Source organism: Olea europaea, chromosome 15 (assembly GCF_002742605.1).
Source record: "Olea europaea var. sylvestris chromosome 15, O_europaea_v1, whole genome shotgun sequence".
Classification (NCBI taxonomy): domain Eukaryota; kingdom Viridiplantae; phylum Streptophyta; class Magnoliopsida; order Lamiales; family Oleaceae; genus Olea; species Olea europaea.
Window position 1 is genome coordinate 3,098,736 of NC_036251.1, and position 24,855 is coordinate 3,123,590.

Below are 24,855 nucleotides of genomic sequence, written 5' to 3' on the forward strand. Positions count from 1 at the left end.
CCTTCTTTCCCAAATTCCGAATCTGCAAATAATGGTAGTCCTACATTCAAGCTCACTTTTTCCCACTATTGCTTCATCATTTTTATTACTCACTAACAATACGAATTCAAGCTCATTTTCATGGAGGTCATTGCAGTCGTTTTTGGGTGGTGCCGGCGCTGTGTACTAACAGCATTGGGTGGCGTGGGGTGGGGTTGCTGAAGGAGAGGAAATGGACAGAGAGCCTTTTATGTAGTATTTATTTATTTATTTTATATTAAAATTGTAAGGTTACTATTTTGCCATTATGTAGTATTTATTTATATATTATATATTAAAATTGTAAGGTTACTATTTTGCCATTTAAAACTTGGTCAAAGTTTATTATTTTGGTTAACTAATGTTCAAATTCATCCATTTGGACTTCAAATGCGAGTTTTTGAAAAGTTTGGTACAGTGGTGTCACAAAGTAGAAATTTGGATCAAATCTGCAGAGAAGAAAAAGATTTGTTATCATGTTTGCAATTTTGCATTCTTTTAACGAAAAAATTTTGTTTGTAAATTTAAATTTCATTTTTTCTACTTTTAAGTTTTAAATTGCATATTTTTCAAAAATTCATTTTATACAAAATATTCTCAAAAAATGGGACTCGAAGAATTTCATGTTTTGCACATAAAATGTAATCATGTACAATAGTCAATGACGATTTTTGAAGAGTGAATGTGAGATTGCATTCTATAGTTTGATCTGCGTATTGCATATATGATGAAGAAAAAAAATGATCTAGTAACAAATAGTCACCGTGATAATTAGTAAAGAAGAAATTGATCCAAGGTGAAATCCGCACATACCCCATCTTCGTCGTAGCATAGAAGTCATCATCGTCATCTGAATCAGAGTAAGAAAAAAATCATCAATGTCGAGTTGATGGCGTGAGAGTCAAGACCAGACATTTGTTGTTTTAAAAGAGAAGTGAAGTATTTTGTGAATTACGTGTGATAATCTGGCTACTATGAGAATTTTGGGGAAGATATTGTGGAGACTGGTGGCGGAGGTGGAACCAAGCAACTGGAGGTGGTGGCTGCAGTGGCAACGGATGGAGAGGGATGGCTGTGCCTGTGGTAATGGTAGATTTGAAGAATGGGAAAGAAATGGACAGATGCATGATAGATTCAAGTGAATTATCTAGGGGAGAGAGAGAGGAGAGAGAATATAATATAATATATTATTATTGTTATTTTAATTTAACATTTGATTTGTAAAACATTTTTACAAATTTGTATTCTTATAATATTATATTTATGTACTTTTTCCGGAAAAAAAATCCATTTTTGGTTCTTTTCTCACTTTCAAATCATTATATCCCAAATTTTTAATAGATTTCGATAAAAGATGATTAAATGTATAATTAAAAATTTTTGGATCCCAAAAAATGCGTGCTTTTAACTTAAATTTAATCTAAATTTTTAACTCAACCAAACAGGAGCTAACAAAATTTTCATTAACAATGTTTTTTGGACAATTTTAAATCACTCTGTTTTGTCTAATTTCTTCTCAACACTTCCTCTCACGAAGGACCAAAGTAGTGAAAGAGAACGATCTAGTAGAATAATTGCCCATCGTGTCCTGCAAACCCAGCAATTGGATGCCTAAGAACATAGCTGATGCTTAAAATTAGAGCCACCAGACTAGCACCATGGCAACCATGTACCAAGATAATGGACCTAACTTCAGCAGTATACACCAACCACAAATTAAAATTAAAAAAAAATGAATAAAAAATTGCTAAGAGGTTATATTGCACTACTCATAATGTAGCAACAGAATAGAATCCCACATTTTCATCTAAAACTTTTGGCCATACAATTAGGCATTATTCTGTGTGTACAGAATAATGCATTATAGGATGGAACCAGAATACTCACATGGGGTGGACCCCACGTGATTAAAATATTATTAAAAAAATATCCACCCACCCCATTGTGTGTGTGCTGTAAAATCCCTATGAAGAAACTTCTGTATGCCAAATCTGTCTCTACAATTAATGCCTGCTTCATTCTCTAATATTTAAGGCAAAAAAATGGGTTTTGCTGTCTGAGGAAAATGTTAAAAAAAAAAAATGAAAAAAGACCTGTAGAATGCACATTTTACAAAGAAGATCAAAACCTGCTGATAAGTGATACCCTATTTGCTCAGCTTGGCCTCCCCATCATCTAATCCTATTGTACAATGCTAATAATATATAAATAACACAATAACCTTACCGCTTCGAGAACATTACCAAGATCAACATTGACATTGAAGCCACAATTTTGAAACTGGGTGTCTCCCAGAAGTTCTGCTTTTCAGTGTTCTTGGGTTGTTTTGTTGTCAGTTGATCTCTGAGTTCTTTTAAAGCTTTATCCCTTCGCTCTCCCATCTGAGGAACGAATTAACAATTGAAGTATTTATTAATATGATTAACAAGAAAGAATAATGTAATAAGTAACAACGTAAATGTCAAGGATTTCAGCAATGATTACTCTGTAAACATGTGTTATCACAAAGTCGTATGTTTGGAAAGTTGGATTATACAATATTCAAGCAGAAAACGATACTTGAAAAGTTTTGTACTGTACTGTTCAAAAAGGTCCAATACAGCACAGCATTCATGTGCAAAAAGTTCTAATTGAAAGAGTCAAATCTTCAACAAAAATGTATCTGGAATTATATTACAGCATCACAGCAATAGCAAGCAAGAAAAGTAGGTGAACCAACAAGAATAACAATTGCAAGTAGACCGGTATTTTGTCTTGCAGTAACACAAATTCTGAAAGAGAGAGAGAGAGAGAGTTACTCTTTGGAGTTTGCGAGTTTGAGCACGAGACTCTTGAAGACAAAACTCCAATTTCAGAACTTTCTTTTTCAACTCTTGATCTGCTCTACGATGCTTCTCTAACTGTCAAACAAAAAACACACTAATCTTTACATACATAAAAAAGATTGCAACGTAATCACAGAGCTTAACTTTAGAATTGCTACTATAAGCGATCGCATTAAGATGAAAAAACCTGAGATTCCAACTCTTTAGTTTTAAGCTTCCAATGAGCAGACACAATCCTTATTTCATCTCTCAGTTTAGCTATTTCTTCATCCTTTACTGTCAAAAGCCTATTCATCTTTTCAATATTCTCAGGGGAAACCTCGTCTAACATTTTCCTAAGTTCACAATCTTTATTCGCTCCAGCCTTAGCTAATGTTTGCATGATCTCCTGCTCTCTTCTCATGACTTCATCTTTCAGTTGCATTTGGGAAAGATCCCTAGCTCGAAGATTTTTCTGAAGAATATCAAGTTTTTCTCCCAGTTTATTCACACGAACCTCATGCTCTTTTAAAGAGAAATTCTTCTCTTCTAATTCTTTCAAAAGCGCCAAACACTGTGCTTCTGCAGATTGAGCAGACTGTGCACTTGCATCTGCAGTAGCTTTAGTTGCTGAAAGCTGTGATCTCAGATCATCCAGTTCCTTGTTGAACTGCAGTTCAACATTAATAAAAATAAGCACAATAAAGTTTATACGCAGAAAGAGACTATATACAAAACCCGACAAAAGACAGGTTAGAGATCCACAGAATGGAAAAAACTAATCACTACAATATTGCACCTATATAATGACACAGCATTTTTCCATGTTACTAGTGGCCAAACTACATTAAAAAAATATATATTCTTTTATACATCAATTGAAAAGTCCAATTCCACTTTGTTCTCGTTTGACGTTTATAAAAACATACTGGAAGTAATAAATTCAATATAGAGCTTAAGTAGACTCAATCTTAACCACAGATTTTAAGGTCAGCAGCTTGGACTTGTTATGCCAAGTTAATTCATATCATTCTACTTAAGTACCAGACGAACTTTGAAATATGAAGCCTTGTGCTCAAATGATAATGTCCAAAGGTGAAAACTGCATACTACCGTGGAAATTAAGAGATCCATAGATAATGTTTCAGTCATTTGACATCTTAAGATTAAAGTAGAGGAAGTAGCAACTTGAACTGGACATTTAATGTTGACCTGAACAAATAGCTTAACTAACAATAGTAACCCAGATTATCTACTAACACAGCAGAATTTGGCACCTGAGATCTAAACAAACTTAAGTTATCCCGGCCACCAAAAAACCAATGATATGCAGCCATTTATATTGCACTATGGTAACAATATTATTGTTTCTCAGATTTCTGAATTTGAAGTCTTGGACTTAGCAAAGACTGGAAAAATATTATGTGAAAAATATCAGCTTAATTTGAAACAAATTCAGACAACTACTGCTTTTAAGCTTTAGTTCAACATTATTATTACTAATACCTTTTTCATTGATTAGATTGAAATACCATAAATAACAATGTTCTATTGACACATGAAGGAAATGTGAATAATAATAAAAGGGTCTTGTTCATAACACACGAACGGGTGTTTGCTCGAATTTCGTTCGAACGGACCTGATAATTATTTGGAATCCACCAAATAAATATTGGAATACACCGATAAAAGGGAACGCTAAAATATCTTATGAATCAAGAGAAAAATGTGAAATAATAAACTTCTAAACACATATTTAAAGACTCAAAAAAATCCTAATCCAAATGAGATTCTAACTGTATAGATAAATTCAACTAAACTTAAAAAATAAAAATAAATAAAAAATAAAAAAAAAATTGAAGAAGAAGAAGAAGAAGTCCAATTAAAACTAAAAAACTGCAAAAGACGAAAATATCCTTAAACTATCTAAACACATAAAAATTTTAAAACAGACCCCTAAACGACGGAATTTGACCATGAAAGATTGACACAGTCATCCGGAATATTTATGTAGAATTAAAAAATGCTTCCAGATTGTACTCATAGAAGAAAATCCAACATCTGAGCTGAAAGTTATGTTTTCGTACATCCTTATATTTTTTTCTCTTTTCCAATTATTTATATTTTTTTTCTAATTGTCCGGCATTGTTCCCTTCCACTTCAAAACAACTCAACTCTGAGTTGTTATCTAGATAAACGAGATTTTAACTCTATAGATAAATTCAACTAAACTAGGAAACTAAAAAAATAAATCCAATTAAAACTAAAAAACTGCAAAAGATGAAAATATCCTTAAACTATCTAAACACATAAAAATATTAAAACGGACCCCTAAATGATGGAATTTGACCATGAAAGATTGACAAAGTCATCCAGAATATTTGTGTAGAATTAAAAAATGCTTCTAGATTGTACTCATGTAAGAAAATTCAACATTCAAGCTAAAAGTTATGCTTTCGTAGATCCTTATATTTTTTCTCTTTTCCAATTATTTATGATTTTCTCTTCTAATTGTCCGGCATTATTCCCTTCCACTTCAAAACAACTCGACTCTGACTTGTTATCTAGATACAAAGACTCATTGGAGGAAAACTCAATGTTTGAATTTGTAGTTGTCAAAAAATCTTTCCTTTCCACTTTAGAAGCTTTATATGCACTTTTTGTTGTAATCTTTTTATCCTTCCACTTAAACTTGTAGGTATTCTTAGTGTTCTAAAAAGCGTAATACGTGGCAATTCATGGAGGCCAAGCTATGGACTAGTCAAGCTTAAGAGAGACATAGACGTAAAAAAACATAAAAAGGCACATAGATATAAAAAAGCGTAAAAAGACGTTTTCTTATTTTAATATTACTTTAATTTTTAGTCAATCAAAAAATCATTTAATAATTAAAAATAATACCTACCAAACATCTAAAATAAATTTATAGGAACTTTATACATTTTTTCAAAGGTTTCAACAAAAAAATAAGTTTCAAATATAAATACTAAATAGTAAATAAATAGGAATTTTTGAGAGTTTTTCTTTGTCCAAGGCTTCAAGCGGCTATTCTGAATCTAGAGGAGACGAAGTGAAGAAATCAACCTGTAAGTTTTAACTTAAAAAAAAAAAGAAATAGACTAAGCGCGCATTACCAGTCAATGATTGCTGTTGACCACTAAATAAAGCACCAAGCCACTCTACTTAACGCTTTCGCCATGCATCGCACCTAGGCAGCGCCTTTTGGAACACTAGCCATTCTCTCTATCCTTATGTATGCCATCCACATTAATTTGCCACAATCTATCCAATAGAATATGACACTCATCCAATTGAACAAGATCACAAATAAGTTCTTATTTTTAACAAATCTCAAACTACAAAGGTACCTTAGAAATATGAGTCACCTAATAGACAAACCCTTCTTAATCCATCCAAATTGATAAAGATCTTGATGCAGTTCATTTGGCAGCTTCAGATGAAGCACTAGCTTCTTCGTGATCGGACTCTGACAGCTGCAACTATCTATGATCTGACTGCAAACAGCATCATTAGTTGGAAATGTGTTTTCACGCTGAATTAAATCTGTCTGCTAGGGTGAGCATAGGCTTTTCTCCATAATGCATAAAAATCTTCTTGTTCTTCTCCATAAACTTCATCGATATATTCTTCCTCTTTCTCTTCCCTATCTCTGACATCCAATTTATTTTCTCTTTGAACTTCAAGCTCCATGATTTATTCATGGTTGATTTCATTATTGCCAGGTTAATGATTCTACCAATTGTTACCAACAACCAGTAACAAAAATTTACGAATCTCTCTGATCAGAATTGTAAGATCGTCAAGCCATCGATTTTGAGCATCCAAATTTGCCCTAGTAATTGGTACGTTACCCTTGGATATAAATCAAAGATATAGAGAAGGGAAAAGCCTACTCTGATACCACCCAACTCAAGATGAAAACATAAATAATAATAAAAGGGTCTCATTCGTAACACACTAACAAGTGTTTGCTCAAATTTCACAGAAACAAATGTAATAATTATTTGGAATCCACCAATCAACGAGAACATTAAAATATCTTATGAATCGAGAAAAATGTCTAGTTTACAAAATCCTAAACACATATAAGAACTCAAAACAAATCCTAATCCAAATGAGATTCCAATTCCATAGATAAATTCAACTAAACTAGGAAACTAAAAAAAAAAATCCAATTAAAACTAAAAAATTGCAAAAGACAAAAATATCCTTAAAACTATCTAAAAAATAAAAAAATAAAAAAGTTAAAATGGACCCCTAAATGATGAAATTTCACAATGTCATCTGAAAAATTTATATAGAATTGAAAAATGCTTCCAGATTGTACTCATGAACGAAAATCCGACATTCGAACTGAAAGTTATGCATGTTTCGTAGATCCTCCTGATTTTATTTTTTTTTTTTCTCTTTTCCAATTATTTATGATTTTCTCTTATAATTGTCCCGCATTATCTATTTTTTTAGAAATCTAAAATAGATCTCTGGGATGTCACATCTTTCTTCATTTTATTAACTTTCTGTTAATAAATTTGATAAGCATTTCGCTGTTAAATAATTAACTCATGTGCATATCTTTTCATAAAATAGTAGCAGTTTATAAATATTTACAAGGCTCCATTATTAAGGTTTTATAAGTGGAACTGAAAGAATAAAATTATAAAATTATTAGTAGCATCCCGCAGTTACTATTCTAAACTAACAGCTCAACTAGTTGATGTCTGTAGAAGAAGTGATCCCACCAAGCCCTGTGCCAATCTGGTCTTAGTATTATCTTTCCTCATTTACAAGCTCACATAACATTCATCTTATGATTAGTTTGTTATCTAGTTATACGTGGCTTGAGATGAACTAATATAAGTAGTTTCTGAATTGAAAAGAAAAATACTATGCAAGTTCTACATGTGCCTGGAAGCAACTTGCTTTCCCACAATGAGCAGCACAAGATGAACAGAACATCTGATGCTAGCATAGGATCAACTTGATATAAGATAGCTTTAAAGAAGTTCCATAGAGCCTCCTATGGTGGATCTCTTAGGGCTTTTATATGAGTTGCATTGCCAAATAGTTAACATAATGGGTCAAGTACAAGTTTCCGGTGAAAAGAGAAGGCTTTAGAGAGTTTTTGTGATGTTTTGGGCTCTTGTGAATGCTACTCAAGAATAGTGCTATAGGAGGAGGATGAAACAAGACGAGAGCTTCATCCCCTTGCATAGGTTCGTCAAGTTCCAACTACACAATATCAAATATTCATCACAATCAACTCGGTGATTCAATTGAGAAAATACGTATCTATAGACTGCTGGATTTCCTAATCAGTCATCAGGACAGGTGATAAAATATTAGGAAACTAAATAGTCAAGCAATGGTATGTTGAGTCGTTGACTATGATTTAAGACTTCCTAAAATTCCTAATAAAATTTGGACAATATTAAATAACTAATATAAGACCGTATGAACTGTGGAAAGTAGTCAGTTGTTCGTAAAATGGAAAAATTAGCTTTAAATCTCAAAAGCATAACTAACATAGAAAAATACATGTATCTGGAGCCGAAACTCAATCAATCTCCTTCAACTTTTTTTCGGGTGAAAAGTACCAATATTCCTACTTGTGAAGCATATGTCTTGAGTCACATAAAACTTAAGTACCATCTTTATTCCCTTATATTTGTTACCAGTTGTCTGACACCAATAATAAGAGAATGAGGAAAATAAGGATGTCAAAAAGGACGAGAATATTTATTTGAATAGCAAACTGGAAAAAGGCAAGAATGTAGAAACAAATATTGCTTGACAAAGAGTCAAATGAAGGCCATTCAACCCATCAATAAATAGTTCCATTAGTAAATGTCCAAGAGTCCCGTTTTGCTAGCTTTAAGTTCCAACTATAAGGAGACAAATTCCTTGAACAATTCAAATTTGCATAACCATTTTAAGTGAGCCAATACTATATAACAATATTTTCATTAATATTCCTATTCACCCAATTCCCGACCAAAAGAAAATAAAAATCCGACAAGGACGCCCCCAGTAAGAGTGGTAACAGAGGTGTTTGATTATGGTGGGCCTATACAAATAAATATTAAATCCCTAAAAACCAAAATAAAGGTTAGATCCTATCTTCATCAGGTCACATAATCGCATTACCCAACAAAGCAAAAACAACGAAACTTGAATCTTTATGGAACAGTATACAGAAAAGAAAAAAAAACACAGAACTAAAGATTTAAAGAAATGATGTCTTGGCAAGCATTAAAAGAAAAGGATTGTCATAAAGTACCATCTCAGCAGCAGATGTTGACTCCTGAAGCTGGACATTTCTCTCTTCTAAGCTTTTCTGCAATCTACTAATTTCTTTTTCCATGATTTTAGCTTTGCTTTCTGCTTCCTGTTATAAATAATAAACAAAAATAAATTAAGAACGTGTTTGGGAGAGATTTTAAGAATTAATTTTTTGATCGTTAGTATTAAAGTGGGGGTCATCTATGAGAAAAGAAATCAAATATGACGACTGAAATAATGAAATAATGATCAAAACATTAATTTTTTGGAAGAAAAAATCACTCCCAAACAGACTTTAACTCTCGCAAAGATAGGACATTTTCGAAAATAATGAGTGGCCCACACTCACTGCTCACCTTTAAAAATAAAAACAAAAGGTAGAGATCATTTGATCTCATCTCATTTCCCAAAACACATTATTTGTAACAATCATGTTTTATGTGATATGTATGATATAATGGTTGACATTGAGCTCCTCTTTGGCCCCATTTTTTGATAATAAAAATGGAATGAATAATATTTTTTTTAAAAATGAGAGGTTAAAAAATAAGAAAAAAATTTCGATTTACGTATAATATTATTTTATGAGAGATTATGTGGTTCAAAATAAAAGAGAAAAAAATAAAATGTAATAGAATGTAATTTAACAGGGGCTAAATCATGCCCGAGGCCAAAAAAAAAATCCACCAACCCTTTGTCAATCAAGATATAACCCATGAAATGTACGATAAAAAGTACAAACACAAAGGAGCAAACTTGAATTCTTGACATACTTGTCTATTTAGGATTTCACGAGAAAAAGACTGCTCTTGTAAAGAAAGTCGGTTGCGAAGCTCCTTGAGCTCAGACGCTAATGAAACCACGTTCCGCTTGAAGCTCTGCTTCTTCTCATTCAGATCCTTCAGCAACGGTATACGTAGAGGCGGACCCAAACATTTTGAACTATAGGGTCAAAAATAAAAATTTTCACCGCAGTCGACTATTGCAAGGGCTGAGCCGCTTAGGGACGGCTAGGTGGAGAACCGATGGAGAAGAGAAAACTAGAAAATGAAAAAAGACGAGTGAAGAAAGAAAAACAAGTCACGACTTACTCGAGTTTGGCAACTTGGGAAAAATGGGGTTTGATTTGAGAATATTGGAACTCATTACATAAGTTGGATTGAATTTGGTGAATGAGTAGATGGATTATGGGAATGGAATTATGGATATGGACACAGTGATTGGATTTAGGCTTGGGAAATTTTCATAAGTAAAATATTAATTATGGCATATTTCAAAATTAAGAAAACAAATTTCAAACTTCAGAATCATATTTTTATTGAAATTTATTTATGACTTAATTTATTTATTAATTAAATATGTTTGGGTCACATATTTATATAAATTGATCACAAATTAACAATTTAACTAATTATTTATTATTTTTTAGTCACAAATTAAAAAAATTTATGTCACAAATTAATTTATTAAACATATATTTTACTAATTAAATATATTGAGGTCACAATTCCATATAATTTGGTCACAATTATCTAATTAATTAGTCACAGATTAACTTTTGGACACAACTTATCAAATTATTAGTCACAACATACTTCTCGACCACAAATCAAAAATTTTATAGGTCACAAATTATTGCTCAGTCACAAATCAAAAATTTTATAGATCACAGAATATTCATCAGTCACAAAATCAATTTTTAAGTTGGATTGAATTGTAGATGGATCATGTGAATGGGATTATGGATATGGATATAGTGATTGGATTTAAGCTTGAGAAAATTTCATAAGTAAAATATTAATTATGACATATTTTAAAATTAAGAAAAGAAGTTTCAAACTTTAAAAATTAGATTTTTTTTAAAATTTATTTATGATTTAATTAATTAATTAGTTTATTAATTAAATATATTTAGGTCACATATTTATATAATTTGGTCACAAGTTAACAATTTAACCAATCACTTATTATTTTTTAGTCACAAATCAAAAAATTTATGTCACAAATTAATTTATTAAACATATATTTTACTAATTAAATATATTGAGGTCACAATTCAATGTAATTTGGTCACAGTTATCTAATTAATTAGTCATAGATTAACTTTCCAACACATTTTATCAAATTATTGGTCACAACTTACTTCTCGATCACAAATCAAAAAATTTATAGGTCGCGAATTATGCTCAGTCACAAATCAAAAATTTCATATGTCACAGAATATTCATCGGTCACAAAATCAATTTTCAAGTTGGATTGAATTGTAGATGGATTATGGGAATGAGATTATGGATATGGATATAGTGATTGGATTTAGGCTTGGGAAAATTTCATGAGTAAAATATTAATTATGGCATATTTCAAAATTAAGAAAACAAGTTTCAAATTTCAAAAATCAGATTTTTATTAAAATTTATTTATAATTTAATTTATTTATTTATTTATTAAATATATTTGGGTCACATATTTATATAATTTGGTCACAAATTAACAATTTAACTAGTCACTTATTATTTTTTAGTCACAAATAAGAAATTTTACGTCACAAATTAATTTATTAAAAATATATTTTACTAATTAAATATATTGATGTCACAATTCCATATAATTTGGTCACAGTTATCTAATTAATTAGTCACAAATTAACTTTCGGATACACCTTATCAAATTATTGGTCACAACTTACTTCTTGACCACAAATCAAAAATTTTATAGGTCACGAATGATTGCTTAGTCACAAATTAAAAAATTTATAAGTCACAGAATATTTATCGGTCACAAAATCAATTTTTAAGTTGGATTGAATTGTAGATGGATTATAGGAATGAGATTATGGATATGGATATAGTGATTGGATTTAAGCTTGGAAAAATTTCATAAGTAAAATATTAATTATGGCACATTTCAAAATTAAGAAAAGAAGTTTCAAACTTTAAAAATCATATTTTTATTAAAATTTATTTATGATTTAATTTATTTATTAATTAAATATATTTAGGTCACATATTTATATAATTTGGTCACAAATTAAAATTTTAATTAGTCACTTATTATTTTTTAGTCACAAATCAGAAGTTTTATATCACAAATTAATTTATTAAACATATATTTTACTAATTAAATATATTGACGTCACAATTCTATGTAATTTGGTCACAGTTATCTAATTAATTAGTCACGGGTTAACTTTCAGACACAACTTATCAAATTATTGGTCACAACTTATTTCTCGATCACAAATCAAAAATTTTATAGGTCACAGAATATTCATCGATCACATAATCAATTTTTATTGGTCACAACTCATTTATTCATTGCAAATTATCAAATTAATTGGTCACGGTTATTTTCATCAGTCACAAATCAAAAAATTTATAAGTCATTGTTTATTTGTATGTCACAAATTTTCAAATTAATTGGTTACAAATTATTTTCAATTACAAATTATAGAATATTTAGGTCAAAATTAATTAGTTGGTCATGAATAACCAAATGGTTGGTCGCAAACTGTCACCACCAAAACTACTGCCACCACCACAGCCACTTGCAACCACCACCACAACACAAATAATAGCGCTACCATTACTAACACAGTCCCACCGCCAACAACATGACACAGACAGCCCCGACAATCCATCACTACCAACCATGACCTATAAAAAAATTAGATCCAAATTTATCAATCACCGCCCCCAACCACCACCCACATCACACCACGACCACTACCAACATCAAACCACCCCCGTATCCTCCATGTTCTCCTCCACATCACCACCAACTCAACATCACCACCATCACAACCGCCAACATCCCAACCACCAATTACAAAACAACGTCAACAAAATCAAAGCAAAACCTGATCTAAAATGGCATCATCGTGTTCGCTCAACACAAGCTTAGTGTCACCGCTGCCATCTCTACCATCAAAAAATCCCCAAAACTCGACAACATATCGCTCTGCTACAATGGCCGACGACGGTCTCGGCAACACAGTGCCCTGCTGCAACGACCGATGGTGCTTGGCTACAACGATGGGCAGTGTTGGTGGCTCCGATGAAGAGAAGCGGTGTGAGATTGAGATGTAGTGAAAGAAAGGAGGGGGAAATTGTTAGGGTTTGGAATGAAAATTATATATTTAATATTTAAAAATAAAATATCTGATTTGTGAAATGTGAAACTTGCCATGTGATTTTAGAACTCACATTTTAAAACATAGGGTTTTGTGTAATTTCCACTTTAGGCTTTTTCACAAGTGTGGGCTACTATTGAAAAATTAGGTTTGGCAATTAGAGAGGGTAGTTGTTAGGTATTAAAAACAATTAAAAATTTGTAAAGTCATTTGACCCCATGTGCTTCCACCCCTGCATATATGCACTCATCTTTGGACATAGATGCATTTACACATATATAGTTGTGTATATATATATAGAATATGGAGAGAGATACATCATCCTTTTTGCTGAATCCAACCCCAGGATTCTCAATATAAAAACACGAAATACATCAAGCTTTAAAAGCAATTGGATCCAAAAAATGGTTCAAATCAAGAAAAACTAGCGTGATTATAGAAAGAATATGAACACGAGAGAGATACTGGGAGAGAAACGAAGTGAAAAGGCATGAAGCAGTAACCTAGAAATTTGTACATGATTTATGGCTCCGTTTGGCCCCCCTTAAATTAATTTTTATTTTTCTCTCTCTTATTTTCAACCACACAATCTTTCATGAAATAATATTAAACGTAAATTGAAAACTTTTTCTTCTTTTCCAATCATCTATTCTTTAAAAAAATACTATTCCACTTATTAAAATTTGAAATAATGGGACCAAATGGGGGCTATATTTGTCAAATCATTTGACGGCAAAAAATGGTGATAGAATGAGTAGAGGGCTGAGATTCGCAGGGTTAAATGCGAGTGAATAGCACGAGAATAAAGTGTTTGTTTGTGTCCCATTATTTGTGAATAATGTATTATGGATAGTGATTGATGTTGAAATGTGTGGTTAAAAAGGAAAAAAAATATTTACGTGTAGTATTATTTTAATGAAGAATGTTTAATTGAAAATGAGTACTGTAAAAAAAATAATGTGGAAGAATGATAGACAAATAAAGTCAAAACTATTCTTCCAATGTAATGGCAAAATCTGATTCCTTTGGAGACACCAAAACATCGAAAATGCACCAAATTTTGATATAAAAGCTCTTCAGTGTGGCACCAAAATTTGGTTCAAAATCAAATTTATCTTTTTTTTTTTCATTTGTCAAACTAATTGATGCAAGATATTTGTGTCATTTGTGTATATATTTTTTAATAATTATTATTATTATTATTATTATTATTATTATTATTATTATTATTATTATTATTATTATTATTATTATTTGCATTTAAAATAATAATAATTTATCGTATTAAAAAATAATTAATGTATTAATTAAACTAAGAATAAAATAATTAAAAAACAACAAACATGATTAATGAATTTAATATTTTCTTTTTTGTAGTGTTTCTATTAATTGTACTATACTTTTTATATTTATTAAGAATTTAATATTTTGGTTGATATAACGTAACTATTTATTTAATAATTTATATATTTGTAAAATAAATAAAGAAATCATGTTTCAAATAAATAAATTATTAAGAATAAAAAAGAAAAGAAAGTGAATAAACACTATTCATTTAGTGTAAGTTTTGGTGTAATAGTTGAAGATAATTTTTAATTTGGTACAAGATTTAGTTTAAAATAGTGCAAAATTTACGTCAAGTTTTGGTGCACGATTGGAGAGGCTATGACGTTTGAATGATGGTTCGAGCAATCCAAGCCTTCAGTTAGGCTAAATGACAGGATTTGAACCTATTTGTGGATACTTTCAAAATGAAATCAACGAGGAAATTACATATAAATAGGTATTTAAGTTTTCCAATTCAAAAATTAGGTGTGAGGTTCATTTAACCAAAAATTAGGTATTAATTAAATTATTAATATTATTATAAAATTTCCCACCCTAACCCCACTACAAACTCTAAATAATTTCCCTCATCACCGTTATATACCGTAAACCCATTTCTCCATCACCGCCACTTTTCCCTCATCCTCCTCAAACCCATTTTGCCACAACCCTCCACCCCTTACCCCAACACCACCATCACATTACAGCATTATAGGCGTAGCACCACCTCACACAGCTGTAGCGTTGCGCCTATGCTCCCAAAGGTGCAACTCTGAAGCTGTGCGAGGCAGTGACCTCTTGGATCCCATTTGTGATCTAAAGCTGAAACTAGGCCCATGATCTTAGATTTGAACAATATTTTGGTCCAAAACTTGCGCTTAAATCTGTGTGTAGTGCTCAATTCACTCTGCTACAGCTAGTTCATCGCCGGAAGTGGAATGATCGGAGGTGGTGGGTTGTGGCCAATTATTTCGTTAATCTATGACCAACTATTTGGTTATTTGTGACCAACTAATTAATTTCGCCCTAAAAATTCAATAATTTGGAAATGAAAAGTAATTTGTGACCGACTAATTTGAAAATTTGTAGCTAACAAATAAACTGTGACCTATACATTTTTTTATTTGTGATCGATAAAATAAATTGTGACTTATTGTTGTTATCTAAAAGCACATGTCGCGAGTGCACGGGTCGCGTTCAAGTAATAAAGTGAATCTTTTGAGTCGGGTTGTCGATCTCTCGAGGAATGTATACATTTGATTACACAACCTTAATTAATTTAATAAAAAAAACTTAATTAATTTAATTCTTACAATAAAAATAAACACACAATAAAATTATAGTTTTGGAAAAGAACTAAAAATCTATCAAATAAGAAAATATAAAATTCTTGAGAATTTCAGAAGACAACATGGTTCGGATTCATGGTTTCATGTAATCGTCGTCTAATTAATTTCTCCACAAGTCAATTAACAAATTACTCATTTACGATGTTAGACTCGATCTTCCAATTTTAGTTAATTACCTCTTTCTGGTTAAATTAACCCTAATTATTTGGTTTAACATATTATATCTCTATGTCGATTAAAACCAAACAACCTCATTAAATTTTTGTAAAATTAACGCAATAGCTCACCTAGTGATATGGGGTATATTTCTATCCTCTACACAAACCTAGAATTTTTACTATTTGGTCTAAAATGCACAATCTTCTCTCAAATGATATGCAAATCACCAAACATAATCATTCATTGGCCACATAAATGAAAATGCAATAATAACAATAGTAAAAACACGTTAAACAAATAACTTAATATTAAATAGCAAATATCAAAATTAATTAAAAACTAAGTTAAACTATTACCATAAATCCCAACATAATAAATTAGTCCATATCATATAAATGATAAAATGGAGAATATTTTACACAATACATTGCAAACACAGCAAAATAATTAAGAAAATGCAAAATTATAGATACAACCCTTTTTTAAGCTTAATTTTGATTTTTCCAAATATTTCTCCACTTTCTTTAATGATTCTCCTTTGTACTTTATGATTTGCTTTCAAAAATACCAAGGAAAAGAAAAGAAAGAAAAATGAAAAGGAAAGTGAAAAAGAAAGAGAAGAATGCTAGGTTTTTGTTTTTAAAGATGAGGATCCCCAATGTAAGGGTTGAATCTTCATTTAAAAGGGGCCAAAATTCGTGTCAATAAATTGCAAAATGGTCCTTCAATTTTTTAAAAACCAAAAATAGATCCTATCTCAGTGGCCATGGCGTTGCAGTGCCACGGCTTTATAACAGAGTCAGCAGTGTGGCGCCGCGGCTTTGCTATATTGGCACCACGTTGCCACTTTCCTTTTTTTTTTTTTTTTTTCCTCTTTTTGCAGCTCAGTCCTTCGGGGTAATTGCTTGCGAGGTCCCTCAACTTTTAACTTATACAACTTGGTCTTTGAATTTTGACTTTTATATCAATTTTACCCTCCATAATTTGCAATCCAAGATCCTCAACTTTTGGAACTTGTGCACTTTGATCCCCCAACTTCACAATTTTGTACGCTTTTGGTCTCTTTTACTTCATTTTGCATTGTTATCTTATCTTGGGTGATTTTTACCTCCAAAAGTAATAATTATATAATTATAAATAGAAATTCGCTCATTTAATCAATGTTTAAATTTATTTAAGTATTAAACAAGTGTGCAAAAAACACACTTATCACTTATCAAAAATTTTTACTGTGACAATAAAACAATATGTGACTAATTAATTTGTTAATATGTGACCGACTGATTTGAAAATATGTGACTGACAAATAAATTGTAACCTATAATTTTTTTAATTTGTGATTGATAAAATAAATTGTTACCTATCAAAATTTTGTATTGTAATCATGAAATAATCTGTGATAAATTCATTTGATAATATTTGATCAATAAATAAGTTGTAACATATAAATAGTCAAATGTAATCATTAATTATATAACTACGACATTAATATTTAATTAATAAATTAATTCTTGACTTTTGAATTTTGGAATTTAAAACCTGAAAATTGAATTGTTTTATACTTAATGCCTGATTTGTGAATTTTTCCCATCAATCAAATATGGTTGAATTGAATTTCACGTGGCGTTAAAGGAAAATAGACTGATAGCCTGGTAAAAAATTAGGAGAATATAAATTGGGTCCATTTTGCTGAAGCCCATGGACAGCCCAAAAGCTTTAATATTTCTCACCCCACCCCCCACTGCCGCCCTTCCCCTTCTTCCCACCACACCTCACTAATCAGCACGTGAATTGCAAAATGGCAGCTTATGATTCAAAATTAAATTTGAATAAATTCACCACAAACACATACAAAATACTTACAGCGTGGCGCCTGCAAATATGAAGATGACCACCTGAGCTTCAAACAAAGAAGATAACAAGCAGTCACAACAACACCCAAGCCGTGCCACCACAAAGAGAACTGAAGCCAACACAGAGACCAATCACAGGCAAGAAGCACCATCAAGACCACCCAAAACCAAAATCTGAAATGAAGCTGGCCGGACCAACAATTGCCAAAACCCTGACCAAAGACTGATCTGGGAAGCTCAATCTAAGTAGAACCCAACGCAAAATTGGAAGAAACCCAAAAGAAACTAAATTCGAACCACTCCAAAAGCTAAGAAGTGCCCGAACTCAAAATCAGAACTTCTAAAGCGGTCGGCCAAATTGAAAATACGGAAAATACGTAGAACAAATAACAAGTAGCACAAAAAAAAATAAAAAAAAATGAAAGATCTTCAGACAAAGATAATCATCGGAAAGAACTCAGTCAACCCTGTCGTTTTCGGGCAAAAGAAGCTCCAAATTTTGTCAGGTTCATCGTTACCAAAGAATGGATAAACCAAAATTACACTGTCAATTTTGATACCCGAACAAGATTCGTCTAGGCTAGCTCGAATTGCCATGTTATGCGAAAGATTGGCTTCGACGCTGTCGCCGGAGAGGAAAACCCGATCAAAATTGGCTCAATTTCACAAAATTTGTGGGTGTCGCTGCGGGTAATCATCTATTGCAAAAAAAAAAACTCAACAAATCAAGGCACTCATGAATCTATTTCTTCCTCAATTGATGGATTCATTCTGCGGCAACAAAAAATATTAAAACCAACCAGAATCAGCTAAAAGAAAAAACTAACAATAAACAATTAAAAAGACCCATTTCATGATCATGTAAGTGGTCAAGTTCGATTGTACTACACTTACATTATTATTTATATATTGATGTACATATTGGAGAATTGTTGTTAAAAAATAGGAAAAATTTACGTAAAAAATATTTTATTATGTGAAAGTGTTGCTGAAAATAAGGAGCTGTTTGAGCCTCATTATTCGTAGATTATAATGAGATCAATATTATTTTTTTTTTAAAATGAGTGGTTGAAAAATTTTTGATTTTCGTGTAATATTATTTTATTGAAGATTGTGTAGTTAAAAATATGAGAAAGAAAAATTTAATTTAATGTAATGAGAAATAATAGGATTCAAACGGGGTTAAGTAGATAGAAAAAGAGCTGAAATAATGAGTGTCAAACAGCGGGCTTAGTGGATTTAAGCTCAGCCAAACACGTACCACCAAATCCAAACCACCCCAACACTCATTCCTAAGTCTGTCCAATCGTACGCACCGTTGAAAACCGCGTTATCAAATGCTATCGTGCGCCTTTCTTCGTCAAGTAAAAGTCTAGCCCAATCAATACTCCTACTACACTGTAAATAGATCAATCCAATCACACAAAATTGCTCGGTTTTAGTTTAAGCTAACCAAAGAATATGGGCGGAGGCGGAGTGCAGTCGCAGCAGACGGATGCGGCGGAGGAGCAGTATGTGAAGGCCAAGGTTTCGGTGTGGTGGGACATCGAGAACTGTCAGGTGCCGAAGAATTGCGATCCACACGCGATTGCGCAGAATATAAGCTCAGCTCTTGTTAAGATAAACTACTGCGGGTCTCTTTCAATATCAGCGTATGGTGATACCACCAGGATATCCCCCGCCGTTCAGCAGGCCCTTAATAGTACCGGCATCGCCCTCAATCACGTCCCTGCAGGTACCAATCTATAAATACATATCTTTGTATTCGTTTAATTTATGTATACATCGATGTTTTTATGTCTTAATGTTTGTGATTTTTTTGATAAATTTGTGGAGAGGAGTTGAGATCCAGTGGAATTTGAGCGATTTGAGGTGGAATGGGTGATATCGGGGATTTTTATTTTAGTGTTTTGAGTGGTACTTAGTTGATTCTTAGTCTCAGAAATTTTTAGTTTGGTTTGTTAATTTTGTTGTCTTGAATTTCTGTTACTATCTGCGGGTTATTGTGGTTTTTGTGTGTCAGATAGGAGACGGAGTTAGTGAAAAGTGTGAAATCGGGCAGCCATTTTTTGCTTATGTGGGCTGCCTATTTAAATTTGACTTTTTTCTTTAAGCATATAGATCTGTTGATTTTTTCGGTGCTAGTGTAGTTATGATGGTGTTGCAAGAATAATCGCTCCCAAGACAAGTGTTAATGAGTTGATCTTATGTCGTGAAATAGTCTTCTACTCTCTCTTTCTCCATTCCCTTCTGAGGGTGCATGGCTAATAGATCTATAGTTGTAGCTTCGTGTCTTGGTGCAATCCCATGTCTTGTGATATGCCTCCAAATTTTTTTATGTATGATTGAATACTTTCATTGAAGACCGATCACGGGTGATACGTTAGTAGTTTCATCTCAAAATAATAACTGCAGTAGATCTTTTCACTGTTATTTTTGTTATGAATTTCTTCACGTGTTCATAAATTTGTTTTAATTAGATTATTGATTTCTCATGGTTAGGTGTAAAAGATGCTAGTGACAAGAAGATTTTGGTGGATATGTTATTTTGGGCAGTTGACAATCCTGCACCTGCTAATTATTTGTTAATTTCTGGAGACCGAGATTTCTCAAATGCTCTTCACCAGTTACGCATGCGTCGATATAACATTCTTCTTGCACAACCTCAAAAAGCATCCGCACCGCTTCTTGCTGCTGCAAAGAGTGTATGGCTCTGGACAAGTCTATCGGCTGGAGGGCCACCACTTACAAATGTTGATTCCTCAACGACTCTAAATAATGGTTACGGTCATTTATCTGGCTCCGACTCATTACAAGTTCCAGTTATTAATTCTGCTCGTGCAAACCAGCTCGATGATTCTTTTCATGGTAGTCCGCAAATGGGAAATCAAAAGTTCTCGAATATGGGAAGAGGGAATGAAGTAAAATATAAAGGAAAGCAGGTTCGTAAAAACATGGGTCAACCTAATATATCAAGAACTTCAAGTGCAATAGGAATTGAAGAAGATCATAACAAGGCCAACTTCCACAAACCAACGTATAGGCATCCAATGCAGTTCAATGATTCCCAGGATTTTTCTGGTACTTATAATCCAAAAGTTCCTGAAAGTGGACCAGGAACCACTCCTAATTTCGCATCTGGTAATCCTGATTTTTCTTGGAGTAACAGCAGTCACCCACCTGGTTCTTATCAAAACCACTATCCTCATCCGCCAGTTAGTTTCCCATCAACTAATCAGCACTTCCCGCCTCATTTAGTGCCCTATAGAGCTGACGCACCCAGCTTTACCTCAGGTCCTCAAACATATGCGCCCGATATTGGTAAATTAAACATTTCTGAATACCCCAGAAATGATCCCAATGCTCCTCCTTCGCAACCATGGAATGGAGGAGAGAGAAGACCAACTTCTATTGAGTCTGCCAACCGCGTAAATTCGAACAGTCCCCACAAAGGATATAATGCACAAAGGAACCCTCCGTTTTATCAAGAGCTGCAGACCAACGGGTACCCACGTGGCAGTCAAGAAATTCCGCCACCATCTTTTGGAATGGGAACCACTAATATATCTGGTAATGGTCCATGGGGGGCAACAGGATGCCCAAAACCTTCTGACTATATTCAAGGACTTATTGGGGTCATTCTGCTTGCTCTGAACACCCTTAAGTTTGAGAAGATTGTACCGACAGAGGAAAACATTGCTGATTGCATTAGATATGGAGATCCTCAACATCGTAATATTGATGTTAAGAGGGCTTTAACGAGTGCCGTTGAGCAGCAGATGGTAGTACAGCAGAAGTTGGGATCTTTGCAGTTGTATATTGGAAAGAATGAGAAACTATGGCAATGTGTGAACCCAATGGCTGGTAACGCAAAGCAGTACCCAAAGGTGATATGGGACGAAATTCAGAAATTTCTGTCATCTGCTGCTGGACGATCTGCAATACTGAGTACTCAGTGCAGGTAAATTAATCTTGCAGTTTGCATCAAGTTACATTGTGCTTGTAAGTTATTTTGATAGTCTGTACTCTATTTTTACTCTATGGCTAAATTTTTTGATAGTTAATCAATCTCATGTTCTTCAATCCTCATCTGCTCTTTAGGTACGAGGCTGCTACAGTAATGAAAAAGATGTGCTTAAAAGAGCATGCTTTGGGTGAAATTCTTCAGATTTTGCACATGGTAATAAACATGAAAAAGTGGATTATATATAATCATCAGTCAGGATGGCAACCAATTAAGGTTAATCTCACAGAGTCCAGCCCTAATTCAGGGTTGGCAACTGCTAAATAAGCTCCCAAAGAAGTAGGTATGGGAGGGTAGAGGGGCCTGTAGATAGTTGTCAATTTGCTGCCATTCAAATTGGCTTAAAGATGAGCACTGGTTATACTTGGCATGGCCTGTCCTTCCCTTCGAATAATTGCCAGCAGAGTAAATAGCTCTGTTGACATTGAGGATGGTGGAGTATTTAGCTTGGGATAATATTAAGTAGTAGTAATTTTGTTTTTGTACTTCTCTTTTTCTCGGAAATCCATGAAATACGGCTGGGCAAGAGATTGATTGGGTTAGAAAAACTGCTGAATCTGTAGAGTTGTAAATTGCCTGTTATGGCATACATAGATCACCTTTACAGGAAGATGTGCATATATATTATCTGATAAGCCGGCTATATAACTGATAATTGAAATTCCCTGGAAATTGCTTTTCGTGGCTGCTCGCTGATTGAAATTATTAAAGAGAAGCATTTTGTAGTATCGTAGTTGCTCTGCTAAATTTGTTATGTGGAGCTTCTATAGAGCATATTGATGGATTAAACTTTTTGGAAAACTAATTTGGGAATATAATAGTAGTTTTCCTAGATCATGATATGAATATTCAAGCTTGTCAGTTATTATGACGAAAACCAGGAGGTTCACAGTATATGTCAGCAAGAAAAACGTGTTTAGTGACAGAGAGCCGTAGTGTTGGGCAATAAGGTGGATGTAGAATATGGTCAAGCCTGAAGGAATCGAGCTTTTATGCGATAAATTTGTCACTTTCGTCAAGATGTTGCAGGAACTGAGAAAGATCACAACAACTAATCACAGAAAGACAGCAATCAAAACCTGATTGGAGAAAAAAGAGATGTTCACGACAGCCAGCTTTAAACAGAGGTTTCATATCAAGGTCCGATCTTTCTCATTTGCAAAGTTAATTACAATATGACGGGACTAGAGACCTAAACGCTACATGTTTCTCGTGATCTTCTGACAAAAATGTAACCAGCGGTTTATAAAAGATATGGAATTAGAGGATGGAACAATCAAGGGTGAATTTCTTCTGATTATGCATATGGAAGGACATACCTATTCGACTGTAATGTTTTCTGCTTTGTGCTGTGCTAGTTTCTGAACTTCGATCGCTGTTTAAATTATGTAGATAAATGTTTGCAACTTTTGTGATGCTCGTTCTGAGAAGAATCATTTCCTTCATTGTAATCTGGTTTCATCGATAATAACATAAAGTATTTCTTTTGCCTTTTATGACCTCTCTTGGTGCCTTACTGCAATTTAAAATATCGTAATTTTGTGCATACCTGTGCAAAATTGTAGCAGAACTCTGAAGTGGAACGTAATGTTGAATGAGATCTGTTATCTCGAATCATATTTATAATCGATTTTTCTTCTTGTTTGATTGTTTTTGCCCAAAATCATTTTTTCACCACTCTACATTCTTATGTAAAGAACCAATTTGCTTATAATTCTTGAGCAGAGCTCAGTGATTGCTAGTTTAATTTATAAAGTGAAATTAGCCAAAGTTTGTTGAATTGGGCGTTCTTAGATTTTAAAACTTGGATCAATACGAATGACCTTATAATTGGAGCCAAGGATAACTAAAACTAAAAAGGGGCGATTGTTTTTTATTTTTATAAAAATAAGAATAAAAAATATAGTCGTTAAACACTTTATATAAGATATAAAAATTCAAATTTGATGATTTAATGTGATAAATAATGGTTATAATTTTTATTTTAACGGGAAAATGATGAAAAACAAATGGGGCTAAATGTTGTTTGAAATGAAATTATTGGAGAAAGCCGTACTGTCTACTTCAATCATTATCTAATCGCTGTATATAGGTAGTCGTAAGAGTACATTACACATGGCTGAATTATTATTGTGACATTGACGTCCATTTTCATTCACCAAATACGGTTAGTCAATGCCGTGTGCTTATTTGGACACGGCAATTTTAAGCCATTTTTAAACCAACCCCTTCCCTCGTTTGACCGTCATTCTCTTTCATTTTTTATTTTTATTTTTAATTATATAATTTTTCAAAAAAATAATATTACACATAAATCGAAATTTTTTTATTTTTTTAAACTATACATTCTTCAAAAAAATACGATTCAAAATATTAAAATTTAAAAAAAAAATGGGAGCACGGATTAAAATTTAGATTTTAATTTTAGTTAAAATCAATAATTAATTTTAGTCATATATTTTATATATCTTACAGTTTTTTAACCATATAATTCATAAAATTTTATCAAAATTTATTAAAAATTTGATTTTAATCCTACCAAACAGGGGCTAAAAGAGCCGGTAAAATGTAATTGTTTATTGTATTATCAATTGTAAGATATTAGGCAATATTAAAAGAGACTGTAAAATGTAATTGCTTATTATATTATTGTATTATACTGTTTACATAAATTCAGTACAAAATTATTACATATCATATGTGAAAAGTCTTGCCTAGGACGCTATAATATCGCTTGAAAGTTCGCAGGATACTGTGATCACCAATTCAAATTATAGTGTTACCAAGTTTACATTATAGTCAATTTATTACTTCGACCTTACGTGTGGAATTGTACTAACCAAAGCAAAAAGTCACTTTAATTAGGTTCTAGATGGTTGAACATACAATCCGA

At 32.5% G+C, this 24,855-nt stretch overlaps 2 protein-coding genes across 2 annotated transcripts; one reads left to right on the forward strand and one right to left on the reverse strand.

Annotated features, from left to right (window-relative positions):
* Positions 1 to 1,734: 1,734 nt before the first annotated feature.
* On the reverse strand, positions 1,735 to 15,386 carry LOC111411111 (nuclear envelope-associated protein 2-like). Its single transcript, XM_023041676.1, has 9 exons — positions 15,310 to 15,386; positions 15,182 to 15,255; positions 12,979 to 13,145; positions 12,612 to 12,775; positions 9,896 to 10,064; positions 9,121 to 9,228; positions 3,031 to 3,492; positions 2,817 to 2,918; positions 1,735 to 2,399 (listed from the first exon to the last, which is right to left on the reverse strand). Exons 1-9 carry the CDS (start codon positions 15,384 to 15,386, stop codon positions 2,241 to 2,243), a joined length of 1,482 nt encoding a protein of 493 aa, XP_022897444.1. The 3' UTR covers positions 1,735 to 2,240.
* A 3,818-nt stretch (positions 15,387 to 19,204) lies between these two features.
* On the forward strand, positions 19,205 to 23,458 carry LOC111409842. Its single transcript, XM_023039924.1, has 3 exons — positions 19,205 to 19,673; positions 20,441 to 21,899; positions 22,040 to 23,458. Exons 1-3 carry the CDS (start codon positions 19,400 to 19,402, stop codon positions 22,227 to 22,229), a joined length of 1,923 nt encoding a protein of 640 aa, XP_022895692.1. The 5' UTR covers positions 19,205 to 19,399; the 3' UTR covers positions 22,230 to 23,458.
* The last annotated feature ends 1,397 nt before the right edge of the window (positions 23,459 to 24,855 follow it).